General features: G+C 40.9%; 1 protein-coding gene across 9 annotated transcripts in view; it reads right to left on the reverse strand.

Annotated features, from left to right (window-relative positions):
- Positions 1–16,499, reverse strand: part of LIMS1 (LIM zinc finger domain containing 1) — a 134,090-nt gene that overhangs the window by 34,058 nt on the left and 83,533 nt on the right. For 2 of the 9 annotated variants that reach the window (XM_074991075.1, XM_074991038.1), the window contains exons 1-2: positions 4,996–5,321; positions 3,144–3,303 (exon numbers count right to left, since the gene is read on the reverse strand). In XM_074991075.1, the coding sequence (XP_074847176.1) occupies positions 3,144–3,303; positions 4,996–5,177 (342 nt within the window). In that variant the 5' untranslated portion in view covers positions 5,178–5,321. Of the gene's footprint in view, positions 1–1,563; positions 2,085–3,143; positions 3,304–4,977; positions 5,337–16,499 lie in introns of those variants that run through there. The other 7 variants (XM_074991094.1, XM_074991060.1, XM_074991068.1 and 4 more) reach the window with 7 other exon arrangements.

A 16,499-nucleotide genomic window follows, 5' to 3' on the forward strand; every position in this document is an offset into this window, starting at 1 on the left:
CTTTCTATAACAAAGTACATTGATAGTTCACTATGATGATGATGGACGACAGTGATGGTTTGGAAGAGCAAATCTTTCAAATGCGGTCCAAGAACTCTCAAATGCTGGCTGCCCTGGATACGTTGCTGACAGCTGAGCAGCAGTGTTGGACTTGTGAGACCAGCACACACTGGTGGGACCACATCATTTTGGAGTCCTGGGATGACCGGAAGTGGGTGCAGAACTTTCACACATGCAAGTCCACTTCTATGGAACTTTGTGGTATGCTGGCCCCCGCACTGAGGTGCAACACCACAAATATGAAGCCAGCTCTAACGGTTCAGAAGTGAGTGGAGGCAATCACTCTGTGGAAGTTTGCAACATCTAACAGTTACTGGTCCGTGGCAAATCAATTCGTGGTTAGCAGATATACAGTGCGGTCCATGGTGATGCAGATGTCTCATGCAATCTGTCGTCTCCTCAGGAAGACTGTGACCCAAGGAAATGTATAGGCCATAGTGCATAGCTTTGCTGCCATGGGATTTCCTAACTGCGGTGGGGCAATAGATGGCACGCATATCCCCATCATGGTCCCGGACCACGTGGCCTCCGAATATATAAACAGAAAGGGATACTTCTCCATGGTTTTGCAGGTGTTAGTAGAACACAAAGGTCGTTTCACTGACATCAATGTGGGATGGTCAGGGAGGGTTCACAACGCACGCATCTTCTGAAATTCTAGTATGTCCAGAAAGTTCATGGATGGGATTTTTTTTCCCAAACCGGAAAATCCAGAATTGGCGACATGGAGATGCCTATTGTAATATTGAGCGACTCTGCTTACCATCTGCTCCCCTGCCTTATGAAGCCTTCATAGAAGCCCTGGACCGCAGCTAGGAAAACTTCAGTCAGACACTCAGCGGGTGCAGAACTGTGGTGGAATGCACCTTTGGCCATTTAAAAGTGAGGTTCAGATGCTTCTTCACCTGTTTGAACCTTTCTGAAACTAATGTTCCCACTGTGATTACAGCGTGCGTTATTTTGCACAACATTTGTGAATCCAGGTGACAGATTTTCCCATCCATCTGGAATTCTGAGGCTGAAGCCATCAGCAGGTCTTACTTGCAGCTGCCTACAGGGCCATTCACCAATAACCATGCAGCAGCAGCAGCAGCAGCAATAAGAGACGCTTTAAAGCATAGCTTCATGAATGATCTGCCACGCACATGACAGTGATTTATTTCTGTGTTGTAATATCAACCAAGCCCCACTCCCCAAACTGATTTGTGCTCCTCACCATAAATCAGACCATGTTTTACTGAACGAATGCGTTTAATTGGTGGGAGGGGGCTAAGTTGCAGGAAGTAGAATGGATGTCAAGGGAGGGCTATTTTCCTAAAAAGGAGCACCTGTACTTTCATCCCTCCACTCACCATCCCCCCACCTAGTTCATGTGCTGCCAGTCTTCTGCGGACCTTTACTTAGCAGCAGACACCTGTGTTTTCAGCCCTCCACCCACCCACCCCCAACTGTGTTCCATCTGCTGCCAATCCTCTGCAGACCTGGGCTTAGTGGCAGGCACCTGTGCTTTCAGCCCTCCATCCCCACCGCCCACTTCTGTCTGTCATCAGTCTGCTGCAGACCTGGGCTTAGGAGTGGGCAGCTGTGCTATCAGCCCTCTCCCACCCCAGGTTCCCCTACCACTTTCACATGCCAAAAAATCATACCGAGCTCAAAAGAATAAGTTTATTTTGCGGGGAGGAGAGGTTTAAGTGGAAGGGAAAAGCAGCCTTGTCAAGGTGGTGGAACAGCCTTCTGAAGTGGTCATTAGGGCTACAGCAGCAGGCTGTCCTTGCTCTCTTTTCCCGCATTCGGGGACTGCCATGCCGGTGGGATGGTGGGGAGAGCAAATTGTCTTCAGGGGACTCCAGGCAGCGGAGCCCGCACTGCTGCACTGGGAGTCCCTCTGCAGCTGCAGCATGGAGTGCAGGACCTCCATTTGGTCACTCACTACTGTTAAGAGCTTTGCTGCTTGCTCTTGCATTGTCTGCTGCCCATAAGCTGTAGTGTAACGCCACTGAGCTCCAAGTTCTTACGCCAAGGAACTACATTACAAAATCAATACAGGTTCTGGTAGTACAGAACATGGAATGAACTAAACATAAAGCACCGATATTAACTAGAATTGTTTTAGTTTTGTTAGTTTAAAGATAGTTGAACACCTGATCCAAATCCTATCATACTCTGAGTACATTCACATCCGAATCTGAGATCACACTGTGGGTCCATCTCTAATTGAAACACTATGGGAGAAATGCAGGCCACAGTGAGGTCAGGATTTCACTCAATACATAAAATTTCATCTTAGTAGCTGTGTTTTCTGCACATAAACTGTACAACATACATGATGAGTTTTATAGGCCAACCTCCTGCACTCCCACTGAGATAAAGATTGATCTAAGACAGGGTTCGAGACGGTCCTTAATAAATATCGTCAAAACACACATTCTGTAACCCCTATTTTAAGAACAGCGCACACACAATGATTTGTAATGTGATACATGTTTTCTGCAGGACATTTACAAACTTTTTATATATTCTATTTCTTCACACTTTATGTGTGTGTTTGTACCAATGTCTTCCTGTCTTTCACTCCTGAACCTTCTCTCCCCCATCTCTGGAAGATGCTAGGAGGAGTTATCCAGCCTTTTGAGATCACCTACCATTTGCTATTTAGATACAAGTTGTTCATTTTTGAGCTTTTGGATGTTCACCATTTACCGAAAATAATCAGGAGGGTTTTTTTTCCTTTGCAATTATAGCATTGGGCGCCACAAAGAAGTCCTTAAAGAGCTGCATGTGGCTCCAGAGCTGCAGGTTGCAGATGCCTGATCTAAGAGATTTTCCCCATCTCTAATGTTTATGATTTGTTTAAATTCATAGTAAAATGGTATTAATGTTCCTAAAGTGAATAACATTCACTAAGTTGGCACACAAATGTCTCTACTTCCTTTTGTCTCCTCTGGATGTTTCTTTTCAAACAATGCTCCTACCATTCTATGATAATATTTTATAAACAAATGCACTGTCAGCAATTATTATTTGCACAGTATGGAAAATAAATGCCAAGGAAATCAGGAGTGAAACCTTTTTAACCAACTTACCTCGTAAAAGAGCCCTTCAGGGAACTGCTGAAAGCACTGGGCACACACAAAACACTGTTCATGATACAGTTCACCATTACTGTTAACAATCTTCTCCGCAGGTGCAAAGCCCCCTCTGCAGCGCTCACATATGGCATTTGCAAGGGCATTTGCCATATTACTGTAACAAAAAAAAAAAAGATGGTTGATCATCTCTAAAATGAGGGGATAAAGACAACAGAAACACTCGGTTCCCCTGATTTTATTTCAGCTTTATTTTGAAAAGCTAACTGTCCTCATCAAACTCCCACTTCAGTCATGGAAATCTTTCCACTGACTATCATGGAAGTTACAGTTAGGAAGAAGTTGTGGGATGTTTCAATTTTTTACCCTGTTCTAAGAATGCTTCATCAAAAATGTACTTTCAGGCTTAGGGGGGCGGGGAGAGGTAAGAATCAGGTTGTATTTTCATTCAATCCAATACTACAGGAAAGCAAATGGAAATAAACAATTACAATGATCATGAAAGACAAGAGACAATTTCATGAATAATGAAAGATGTTTTAACCATCTGAGATCAAAGCAAGAGCATTGTTCTAAAAGTGAGTATCAAAACGAATTCAAAAGATTTGAGGCATCAGTACAGAAGGACAGAATGCACGTAACAGCTACAGCAGAAAAAATCAAGAGGCAAGAAATGGTTAAAACTAAAATTCTTTAGATTTATCAGTTTTGCAAAATGACTTGAATGTATGTGGAATTTGAATCAGAATTGAGGAAAACTTCCAAATTATGTTGGGTGTAATAGTTAAAGGCACATAGTAACAACATTATAACAAGACGTCTGCAAATATCAGAGGGATGAAACACCATGTTTAAAGACAAACCTTCCTCTGCAATAAATCCACTTAGCTCCCTTGCAGTCAGATGAGGAACTGCTGATTATTAGTAAGCTGCTGCTTTTTTCTCTATTTGACTACATTTTACAGAAGAAGGTATCTTCCAGAGAGATCCTGGATGAGCAAAATCCCTGACACAAAGTATCAGAATAAGAATAATCAATTCTGCAGGGTTTTTAGTCACACACATACAAAAAATAAATGCAAAGCGCAAACTGTAGTATTTAGTTGTATAGCTAACTGCCTTTCGTCACAATCTACTTCAGTAAGAACTATTGTACTTTATTGAAAAGAAGTGAATTGTTTCATTTGTCATAACCAACAACAGAATAAACTGTATTTGATGCAAATATTGATTACAATATAAATTGTGACTTTCTTTAGCGCTCAACAGCTCTTGAATGCTAAGAAAGATAAATCAAGACTGTACTTAGAATTCAACTTTTAGCATTTGTCAGACATGAACTACCATCTAGGCAGCACTGTAAAATGAAGATACTTGGACAATTACAGCTTCTAGCAAAACAAAGCCTTAAACCCCTCCTTTTCCCCACAAAATGCACAAATATTTCCTCACTTTCCTTCAAGAAATACGTATTACTACAGAACTACTCATTAATGCAGAACGGTATTCTGTTGTTACCAATGGGAGAGTTTACAAAATGGGGCAGTTTACACATTTTCCCTATAACTTGCAGAATCTAAAATCAGAAGTTTCTCAGATCAAACAGTCTACTCTACAAATCCAATCTAGTACATCACTGACATGAAAGATATTGAAATTAAAGTATGGTTTTGTTTACAGATGCTGCTGCAAGTTTTGGCAGTGATCAAAACTAGAATTTTATCAGAGGAACAGTAAGGTTTGCATTAGAGAATCTACATGAAACCGCATGAGGAAAAACAGTGACCACAGATTTTTTTTTTTTAAAAAAAATCACAGTTAACATCCCCACCTGAAGAACTGAACTTACAATCTTGCATAAAAGTCACAAAATTCTTTGTATACTTTTATGTCACTGTGCCTACGTTGTAATTTTGACACTGCTTTCTCGCCTTCATTTCCATTGGCATTATGGACATCATAAGCAATCCTGTGTGGAACTTCTTCATTTTCTGGAATCACAAAGGAGTGCGCTTTGCTTTGGAATTCCATATTTTCTGCAACTGGAAATCCAGTTAATTTAATCCTTATTTAAAAAAATAATCAACATCTATAGTGCAAAGAAGCTGTAGACAATAAAGTCGGGAGAAATAACATGCAGGACTCCCCCTGGTTCCCAGCAAAGTGATTTACTTCCACAGTTTCACGTCATCCCAGCTTGCTGAGATCCTCTGCTAGAGTTTCAAGTTAAAAGTTCAACAGCAGAGCAGTTAGAATGACACGCCGTGATTCACTAAGATGCATGAGAATACATTCCATTACAAAGCTGTAATACAAACTTGGGCTGTATGTTCTGTCTCTACTATCTGTTACTGATAAGAATAATTCCATTCAGACACAGAAGGGTTAGTTTATGATAAGAATTTATGAGTCAACATGTTCACTGTCAAACTCATAAATTGTTACTCAGGGCGGTGGGGGGAGCGGGATGATTCCAGTAATATTGTAAAGTGAACATGTCAACAAAAGTATTCTGTATCATTAGATACAGATTGCTTAAAAGTTCGGTGAGGCTAGATTGTAAAGTAAGTCTTTTACAATGTGTGCTCCTATATCTTCTTATACTGAGTTTATCTCTCTTTCTGACAGCACTTTAAGGAAGATGTAGCAACAAGTGAATCAGTTATTTTCCATTTTGTCTCTCACATCGTTAGCAGAACTGCCATATAATAGATAGCCGTGTTAGTCCATATTCTATGACTAACATCACATAGGTCATCATGTGCCAGCAATGCCCACACACTATGTATATTGGGCAAACTGCAAACACTCATCGCCAAAGAATGAATGGACATAGAGCAGACATCAAAAATCTCCAAATACACTAACCTGTCAGCCAGCATGTTAATGGAGTGGGCCATTCTGTTATAAACCTGAGAGTTTGTGTTCTACTAAAAAGGGACTTTAACAACAGTCTCCAGAGGGAATGCTCAGAACTAACATTCATATTCAAATTCGACACATTAACAAGTGGTTTGAACAGGGACAGCAACTACCTGACCTGTTACAGGGACTCCTTCCCATACTTTGATGTTTGACTTAACACTTAACTCCCCCCACCCCGCCCAACTTTCTGCTCTTCCATCTGATTTGCCATCCTTGATAACACTTTTTCTGATTTGTTAACCTTGATAACAATTTTTGGACCTCTGTGCTTTATATATTGAGTCTGTTCGGGTAAGGCTATGATCTGAAGAAGTGGGTTTGTCCCATGAAAGCTTATCACCTAATAAATTATTCTGTTAGTCTTTGAAGTGCTACATGACTGCTTTTTTGTTTAGCCAAATAGGTTGTAGGTGCTGATGTAAGAAGCAGAAACAAACCATCCTAATGTTCAGTTACCAGGTTTGGTTTACAGCACTGCGTTGACAAATAAATCCCATATATATCTGTATTTAATGTGGTTATTAAGGAAGCAGGGAGGAATGCAGACTATGAAGATATCAATTGTCCTGTCCTCACAATGATAACTTCTGCTGACTGTGCACCATTTGTTCATGTGGGTTTGAATAAACAGTAATTATTTTAATGTAACATTCAGTTTGGTATGACTCCCCTAGCTCCAACAAACTTTCTATCCGGCAGCCCTGGGACTGGGAAGTTGCTGGATATTCATATATTCTGGTTAATAGGGCAATATACCTAGCAATGCATAAAACTAAAGAAACACAAGATTAGATATTAAGAAGCAAACAAAAATGCCTGCAGAGTACTTTATTTACCAACAGCGGTATTGTGCACTGTAAATTTATAGCCTACGGTTTTACCAGTGAATTTTGCTGACAAAACTGGGGGAATATCCAGACACATAATGTGTTTTGTGGACAGTTTGTTGACAAAACTCAGCACTCTCACCAGCAGCACTCTGCCTCAAAGCCATGACGCAGAAGGCTGCCCTTGACAGATTCTTTCGACAAAAAAGCTGTGTTGATGTTCAGGGGTTTAGGGGAGCGACCTTCTCTCAACAGACAGGGCGTCCAGGATAATGGGCAGCCCTGTCTGCTGTGCTTCTGGGAGCCTGTTTCGTGGAGAGAGCAGCAGGGCTGAGTGCTCTCCCAATTGACTTTTGTGTGTGGCCGCACTCTGTTGACAGAAATTTTGTCGTGAAATCTCTCCCAACAGTGACTTCTGCTGACAGAGCGCCGTAGTGTAACCATAGCCATGCTGTATTTGCCGTATTTATTCATATTTACTTTCACTATACCATACTTATGGAAAACATAACTAACAATTACTTGTGGTTAAAATGCCTGTTATTTGAGAGTTCCAGATGATAGAATGCTGGATGTGAAAGAGTTTACTGTACTGTGATACCAGCACTGTTAATTGAGCAAGGCCACCATGACTCTAAAAACATCCTTTTTTATCACGCCACTTCCAAAGAAATAATTTTAAATTTGATCTCCTCCGTTCACATGTCATATATTCTACTACAGTGAGTAAAAGAGAGGGGAAAAATGTTTGCTTGTCATATATCAGTCAACAAGGTTTACAATGGTGGAACAACGATGCTGTCCACTCAACATTTTTAAGTGCCATGATTCAGATGTGTATGTGACTATGTTTGTGCATCTGACCCTCCCATGCTACAAAACCATGCACTCACCAAGTGTGGTGTGTAAATCTGGGCATTTACTTCATAATGCCTCAGCATGTGGATCTCGTGCCTAAGGACACGCATACAGTGATACGAAAAAACACGTAGGGCAGTGTGCTCAGTCGGCAGTGCTAGGCAGAGACTGGAGGAAAGAAAACTGGCAAAACCAGTTGCACATACCTATCACTGTGCCTTGCCTCACAGCACAAAACTGTGACCTGCTGAACTGAGTACCACAGGGTAGCCTAGGTCTCTGCCCGGGCTAAGAGACAGTCTGTTTTAAGAATATTGTGTGTGGATCTAAATCATGTTTAGAACCAACCATGCCAGCATACCTTTTAAACTTTTTTTAAAACAGTGCAAACGGGCACAGTCTGTCTTTCCAAAGACACTGGCATTTATAAAAAATAAAAGATTGTAAAGGAATTCCCTTGATTTAGTTAAGGGTTTTGTCGCTTGCTGTTCATAAGCTGTGTATTTGTTTGCACTTCCTTCTCCCACCTCAATTTCTCAGACTTGCCTCTGTTGAAGCACAAGACCTCTCTGAGGTTAGGCGGCTAACATTCAGCTTTATTGAATTCAATAAGGCAACAGATGAGCCAAACTGGACACTAGTAAAACCAAGTCCAGCAAGGCTGCTTGATGCAGCTAACTGTGGTACTTTATACCCTTACACAAACAAAGCCCAGTGTCAGAAGCAATTTAAATCACTTCTCAAAGAGAACCTGTTATCAGCAAAAAGAAACAGGTACCAGGGAGCTGGAGCCTTGACTCCAAACAGTTCATTAACACATTCCATAGAGCTCATCCTCCCTGCCATTCCCAAATAGGTCAAGGAAAGTACAGGCGTGTGTGTGTGTGTGTGTGTGCACACACGCGTGTGCGCAGAAGTAAGGGATGTGAAATGGCTTCTTCTACAAGATGGTTTCCACACCTCTCACAAGCAAATTCTCGGAATACTGAAACCCTCTTACAAAAAAGGCATACCTTTTTGTTCCTTAATATTTAATCTTGTTTTTCTTTAGTGTTATGCATTGCTAGGTGTACCTCTCTATTATCCAGAGTTTCTGAATATCCAACAACCTCATGGTTCCAGGGCTGCCGGATACAATATCCACCTTTTCAGTATCCCTCCTGCCTCCGACATTGGGGCTTAGGGCTAATGGCACAGGCTGTGTCTATACTTGAATACCGAAGCCAAGTGGAAATTTTAACATAGATCAGGCTGCAGCTATAGCACCGTGTCCTCATACCCTTGATCAGAGGCTAGATTCAGAACATGGCGCTGGAAAAACTGGGAGCCCTAACTATTCGCACTGTTCCTACGGATGGTCTCGATCACTTGTTCTCAAACTGTGGGTTGAGACCCCAAAGTGAGTCACAGCCCCATTTTAGTGGGGCGGTATCAGCTCACAGACTTTCTGGGGCCCAGGCCAAAGGGACTTTTATAGAGAAAGTTCAGCAGGTCTTTCTGCCCAAAGAACATTTTATTTCATTCCACAAATAGACATGCAGAGCAGTCACAGCTCCAAAGTAGGTGCTTGGCAATAACAGCTGCCATTGGTGACTTAATTGAACTACAGTGAAATAAGGTTTAATGCTTCAGCTGAAAGGCTGCTATGTCACTGCTGGCCTGAAAACAAAACTTCTACATTCCCTGAACAAGGTCAAGTTATACAAAACAAGATAAAAACTCACAGCAAAATCCTCTCCTGTGGTAACCATGACACACAAAAGTATAATTTCATTTTAAATTAATTTATTTAAAATAAAAGGTGTTAATTTATCAGCAACTTTTGTGCAAGGTTATATAGCAGCTGCCTATATGTAGTGAAATACACACAAATATACAGTCACTAATTAAAAACAAATCACTCAATATCCCCTTCTATAAAATATACACAGCTTTCCGGACCTTGCATTAAAGTCTATACTTTTTATTAAAGTACTAAAGTGGATATGAATCTGGTATAAAATAATCTTCTCATCTTAAGTGACCAAAAGATTAGTTTTTACTATTGTTGGACAAACATTCCCTAAATCAGATGGCTCTTACAAAATACTTTGAAGAAAGCAGTATTTCTTATTTTTCTATTTTTTTAATTGCAAATTATGGGTGAGATTTTTAATAGTTCTCAACATTGGCCTAACTCTGCGTCCATTTAATATAATGAGAATATACCCACTGACTTCAATGTCACCAGAATTAGGTCAAATCTGAGTGTTTCTCAAAACTACAGTGGTGTTTCACAGTTATCTACAGACCAGAAAACGTACCTTTATCACATAGTTTGAGACAAACTTATGCCAGTGTAAACAAATGTGCTTGGTATCTGCTAATACAGAGGATTAATTTTTCCTTTCTTTACTGGAAAGTGACTGCTACAGGAATCTGATAAGAGGCTTTTTCCTGCAAAGATCTTTATAAATCATAATAATCAGTAAAAGTCATCCTAAAGTAGAATTTGTGGGAGGGAAAAGAGATATTCCAACAAAATTTTTTGTTTAAGATGTTTCAGAAAGTGTTGTAATTTCTTCTGCTGATCAAAAAAAAACTAACAAACCCTCTGTGTGAAATATAGTATAGAGAACATGGGTAATTTTTGGCCTTTTCCCTACTTTTGATTACATTCTTTTACCTCCCATTACTGCTCTTCATCCAGCTATCCCTGAACACTGTTAGGCCTGAGCTAATATACCATGGCTTATCTGATGCACTTTAACGTCTTTGCAGTGAGACTTCGCATGAAATAACTTATCCATAAAATAGGCACCCTATGCTTATTAACTGTGCTGCAAGAACTCACAGTATAGTCAATTATTTTATGCTAGTAAATTGTAAGCAGTTACACACACACACACACACACACACACACACAGTGCTTTTTATAGAAGAAATATTAGAATCCATTTACAATTTAATTTTACACTGTGAACTACAAGAAGAGTCAGGAACTGGACACCTATTCCTAGAAAGGTAAGTATTGACTGAGAGAAGTGAGGGCCTATTGTTAACTGGATAGCATTGTCTCATTGCATGTCTCTTTGTCACGTTTCAACTTTGAATCTGATCAAAACCACTATTTCAGGCAACGCTCAAGGCAACAACAGGCAGAGCCCTACTGAGTGTGGGGAAAACTGGAAGCAGGAAAAGGGAAACCACAGAGTATGCAATTAAAAACTTGGGGCTGGCCAGTGCGAGATGATTTGGGCTTGCAGGGCTAGGGCTAAGGGGCTGTTTACTTGAGGTGTTATTTGGGCTCAGACTGGAGCTTGGGCTGTGAGAAGCTGTGAGGTGAGTCCCAGAACTGAGGTTGCAGCCTGAGCCTGTATATGCACATCAAACAGACCCTATAGCCAGAATCAGCTGATATAGGCCAGCAGTGGGTGTCTAACTGCAGCGTAAACATATCCATAGAGCTCTCTGCATCCAGTTGGCAGACCCAGCAGCTTCAACCCAGGCTGCAGAGGTATGTTTATATAGCAAATAAAAATCCATGACGGGCCTGAGTCAGCCAACTTTGGTTGATGGGGCTCAGGTTTTGGGGCTGTTTCACAGCTCTGTTGGCGGCGGGGGGGGGGGGGGGGCAGCTGCCATTGGCTGGGCACAGCAAATAGCAGCCACTGGGAGCTGTAAGTGGCTGCATGTACAGACACTCAGGTAAACAAAGTGTCTTGCGACCCACCATTGGCTCACCCTGCTGAACCACAACCCAACGTTCAAAAAACCCTGAAGTAAAGAACTGGTTGAGAGCAGCCATTACCACTTCCCAGCCCAATGCCTCCCATCTCAGCTCCGCCATCCTCCCAGGACAAGGTCTGTGTCACTCCAAACCTCAAATGCTGGACACCTCTCCCACCTCCAGAGGTGGGCCCAATAAAATTTACTGTCTCATCCACCTTGTATCTCTAACACTCAAAGTGACACAGCTCCAGCCATACTGCACACTCCCTCTGTAGTGTTCAGCACGTTGACCCCATGAATGACTTGTCTCCCAGACAGAAAGAACAGCCGTAAGAATTGGAGGGCATGAGAGATGGGCACACACTAAGCCCTGGCATGCGGGGGAAGGGAGCCTCAAATGAGAAGCCTGGGGAAACGGGGTGGCACGCAGGTCCTGGTATGATGGAAGGGGAGGGAAGACTGCAGCAAATCCCTGAAACAGAGGAGGATGGGAGAGTGCCACACAGGGAGCTTGTGAGAGGAAGTGAGGGATGCAAGGAGCCCCTCAAGCATGCAATGAGCTCAGCCTGCCGAAGTTACAGAGCACGTGACCCCATCAGTAAATATTCTGATCATCTCTCCTAACTGTAAATATGAAAGTTCAGTTACATCGATCTTTACATTCTCTGTGCAACTTCACACCCTAATGGAATTTGGTAATGCTGGGTTATAGTACTTCGCTTTGAAGGAGCACCTTCCTTTTCTAGAACCAGGTATTTAATTCATCATTTAACCAGTCAATGCTAATTGCCACAGATGCTGTTCCAAACAGTAAGTTTGTAATTCTAGTCCTGCATTAGCCACCTTCTTACAGAACTGTAGCTACAACTGAGGTACTTCTATAAACTGAAAGCTATGACCCGAACAGTTCATCCAGTAGCTATAATTAATATCTTGGCTAAACTGAACACCCAGCCATCCACGAAAGCCTTCTTGTATGTACATGTAGTTCCTTATATGGCTGAGATAACTGTCAACACCAGACTTTCTGGCTCTAAGCCACATTCTTATTATAGCAGCAACTTCATTGGAAACACCATACTGGAGGATTGACCTTCAGCTAAGGTGGTGGAAGAGAGAGTGTTTACTTCTTTATTCCATCACGTCCATCTTATATCTCTTCTTAAATAAACAAAGATATTAACACTGATAGGAGAATCTACTTTATTTCACCTGGCACCTTTACCTTACTGCAAGTTTTCCTTTCTAAAATATTCCATAACTTGTGTTAGTAATGTTAGAGGTCTTAAATTCTTAGCTGTTTGAATTAAACAAGCTGTGTTGGAGAAGGGAAAAAAGATGAGCTTGACGAAGAAAGCAATCTACACTGTTTTTTCTGCCATAACAACTAAGCCACAGCCACGAATCACTTCAGTTTTAAGTATTACATTTTACTTCTCAAATGTTCATCACTACATTACCACGTTCCAAAAATCAGACAAGAGAATAGAAAACAGCTAAACAACCCATATTTAGTTTCCCCCTTAAATATTTTGGTGATCATGTTGTCACAGCCAGCATCAGATTAAGTATTAATTGGAACTGTAATATGAACATGAGACAAAATGTGAACACTACGCCAGAAAAAAGCTAGCACAAAATGACTTAGCTTTTATCTATTTTAAGATCCAAACAGACCATTACGATCATCTAGTCTGAGATTCTCAAGCTCTGTGTGCTGTGACTCCCTTCTGACAACAACAACAAAAAAATCACTATATAATCCCAGAAGAGGGAACCAAAGCCTGAGTCTCACCACCCCAAGAGCGGAGTCAAACCCAAAGCTACTGCCACCTGGGGCAGAGGAAAAGAGAACCTAAGCCCAGGCAAGAGGCCTATAACCTGAGCCCTGCCACCCAGAGCTGAGGCAGAGCCTCATCCCTAACATCCAAGATTGACTTCCTCAGGCATCAGCTCTAGCCCCAGGCCTCTGCAAGTCTAACCCAGCCCTGTGACCCCAATAAAACAGGGTCACGATCCCCTTTGGGGTCATGACCCAAGGTGCCACAGAACTTCTTGTTGTTTTTGAAGATACAGACTAAGTCGGCTACCCTGATAGTTGAGACCTGCCGATCAAGCATGATCTCTTCCATAACACAGGCCAAAGACTCTTACTTTCTATTGTGTATTTAAAAACAAGTATAGGGAGTTTCAGTACGACTGACTGTAAAATAAAGAGATGCCAAACACTTTCTAAACCCAGGGCAATGGGTTTGGGGCAGTTTTTCTTTTAAGAATTTTCTAAAGCGACGGGCATGAGGGTCCTAACTGTTTAATATTAAATGAGTAGCGTATAAACAAACACATGAAATTCATGCTAACACACCTGGGACAGATTGGGTGAGGAAAGATGAGGAAAGAAAAATGAAGAAAGTGGTTACAATTTGAGAGTTAGTCTAAATAAAGAATTCGGTTCAATCCTAATGACTATTTTGCATAAGGCAGAAAAAATTCATCACAATGAATGTGGCAGTTTGCTTAGCTCTCTCAAGTCAACCATGTTAGTGTTTGCCATTTAAAAAAGCAAACTTTTAGTCCATTATAACATGCACATACTTCCTTGGAAAATGGATGTATGGCTGTTAGAGGTTACTACAGAGCTCAAGAAAGCAATTTTGCTATGGGTTTAATAATCAATAAAAAGTCTTCAAAAGGATAACTTTACATAAACATTTCTCACTGAAAAGGTCTAAATAAAGTAAAGTCAACAGCAGGAAAATGCAAACACTGTTTACCAGAACAAAAGCAAACAAACCAGCTCAGGTAATTAGATTCTTATCCACAGCCTGGATGACGATAGTTTTCAATAGCTGCTTAGGGAATAAGAAGTAACCAGATTTACCAAACAAACTTTCTGCAAAGATCATGCACTGTTTTAATACACAGAAATACAAAATTAAATTGCATACTTTCTTCACCTTCATTCATTCATTTTTGGTATAAAAGTTTGTGACTTTTTTATAAAAGCATATTTGTAGCACGATTAGATATAGATTGAAAAAGAACAGTTTAAGCACCAGGAAATTTAAAGTATGACAAATGGCATGCAATAAATCTCTAAGGAATGCACACTATGCCAATACAGATCTTTCTGCTACAGTGTGCAAAACACTTCAGCTTTCGTTCAGGGGTTTATTGTAATTCTTATTTTATATATTCACTTCATTTTACAATTTGTCTGCCTGGGTTCACAGCCTTGATTTTTGCTATGTGTCAAAACTGTCCAGAAATAAAATCTTCAGCCAAAATTACTGAGCTTTGCCTAGCCAACACCCAGTGCTTTTTGGCTTCCCCTTACCCCCTCTTTTTAAACAATAAAGGCACTGCCAACACCTAAAACGAGAAACAGGAACAGGTTGCTGAAAGAATGGTCAACCTTTTGGAAAATGTGAGATGTTTTCAATTTAGGAATAAAAAGCAAAAAATTATGAAAAGCTCAAGGAGCTCTTCTAATGAAATTATTAGGTCATCCTGCAATTAGTGAGTAACTTAAAGAAAAATCTGCTACTAACGCTGAAGATTAAAGATATGAAATTCAAATTCCAAAGTCCCATAATTCAGGAATTCTTATGGAAGAGGATCAAGTGAAACAAAGGAGCCTCTTAAAATCACGGGCACTAAGACATCAGATGGCATGCATGAACATTCAGTTTTACACATGATGGGTCATACACTGAAATAATCAAAAAACGGGTATTCCCTCTACTCAGTTCACAATAATAAGAGAGAAATAGCTGTGTTAGTCTATATGCAATCAATACAAAAAACCAGTCCAGTAGCACTTTAAAACTAGCAATATAATTTATTGGGTGATGAGCTTTCATGGGACAGAGCCACTTCTTCAGATGATAGCCATATCTGAACAGACTCAATATTTAAGGCACAGAGAACCAAACATAGTAATTAAGGTTGACAAATCAGAAAAATTATTATCAAGGTGAGCAAATCAAAGAGCAGAGGGGCAGAAGGGGCAGGGGGAGTCAAGAATTAGATAAAGCAAAGTAAGTAAAAGAGCCCAATGAGCTAGAAAATTCATCCTGGTTCAAACCACGTGTTAATGTGTCAAATCTGAATATAAAGGAGAGTTCAGCAGCCTCTCTTTCCAAATGGCTGTGAAAATTCCTTTTCAGTAAAACACAGACTTTCAGGTCATTAACGGAATGGCCCACACCATTAAAGTGCTGGCTGACAGGTTTGTGAACCAGGAGTGTTTTTATGTCTGTTTTATGCCGATTAATTCTTTGTCTACGAGAGTTTGGAGTCTGTACAATATACAAAGCATGTAGGCATTGTTGGATATGATGGCATATATGATGCCAGTTAAGGAACATCCGCATGGCCCCTCAATATGCTAATATATTTATGGCTGACCTGGAACAACGATTCCTCAGCTCTCGTCCCATATTACCCCTCCTCTACTTACGATACATCAATGACATCTTTATGATTTGGACCCATGGTATAGAGTCTCTAGAAGAATTCCACAGAGACTTTAACAATCTGCACCCCACCATCAACTCATACCTTGACTATTCCACGTGAGATACACATTTCCTGGACGCTACAATACAAATCAAGGATGGTCTGATCAGTATCACACTCTACCGGAAAACCACTGATCGCTATACTTACCTACACGCTTCTAGCTTCCATCCTGCACACAACTAGATCCATTGTTTATAGTCAAGCCCTTATGTACAATCGCATTTGCTCTGATCCTACTGACAGAGACCAAAAACTACAAGATCTCTACCAAGCATTCATAAACCTGAATTACCCACCAGGAGAAATGAAAATACAAATCAACAGGGCCAGACGAATACCCAGAGACCAGCTACTCCAAGACAGGCCCAAAAAAGCCAAGAACAGAACACCACTGGTCATTACCTACAGCCCCCAACTGAAACCACTGCAACGCATTATTAAACGCCTACAACCTATCCTTAACCAGGATGCCACAGTCCAGAAGGCCCTAGGTGACAGGCCTGTTCTC

The sequence above is a fragment of the Carettochelys insculpta genome, chromosome 1 (assembly GCF_033958435.1).
Source record: "Carettochelys insculpta isolate YL-2023 chromosome 1, ASM3395843v1, whole genome shotgun sequence".
NCBI classification, from domain to species: domain Eukaryota; kingdom Metazoa; phylum Chordata; order Testudines; family Carettochelyidae; genus Carettochelys; species Carettochelys insculpta.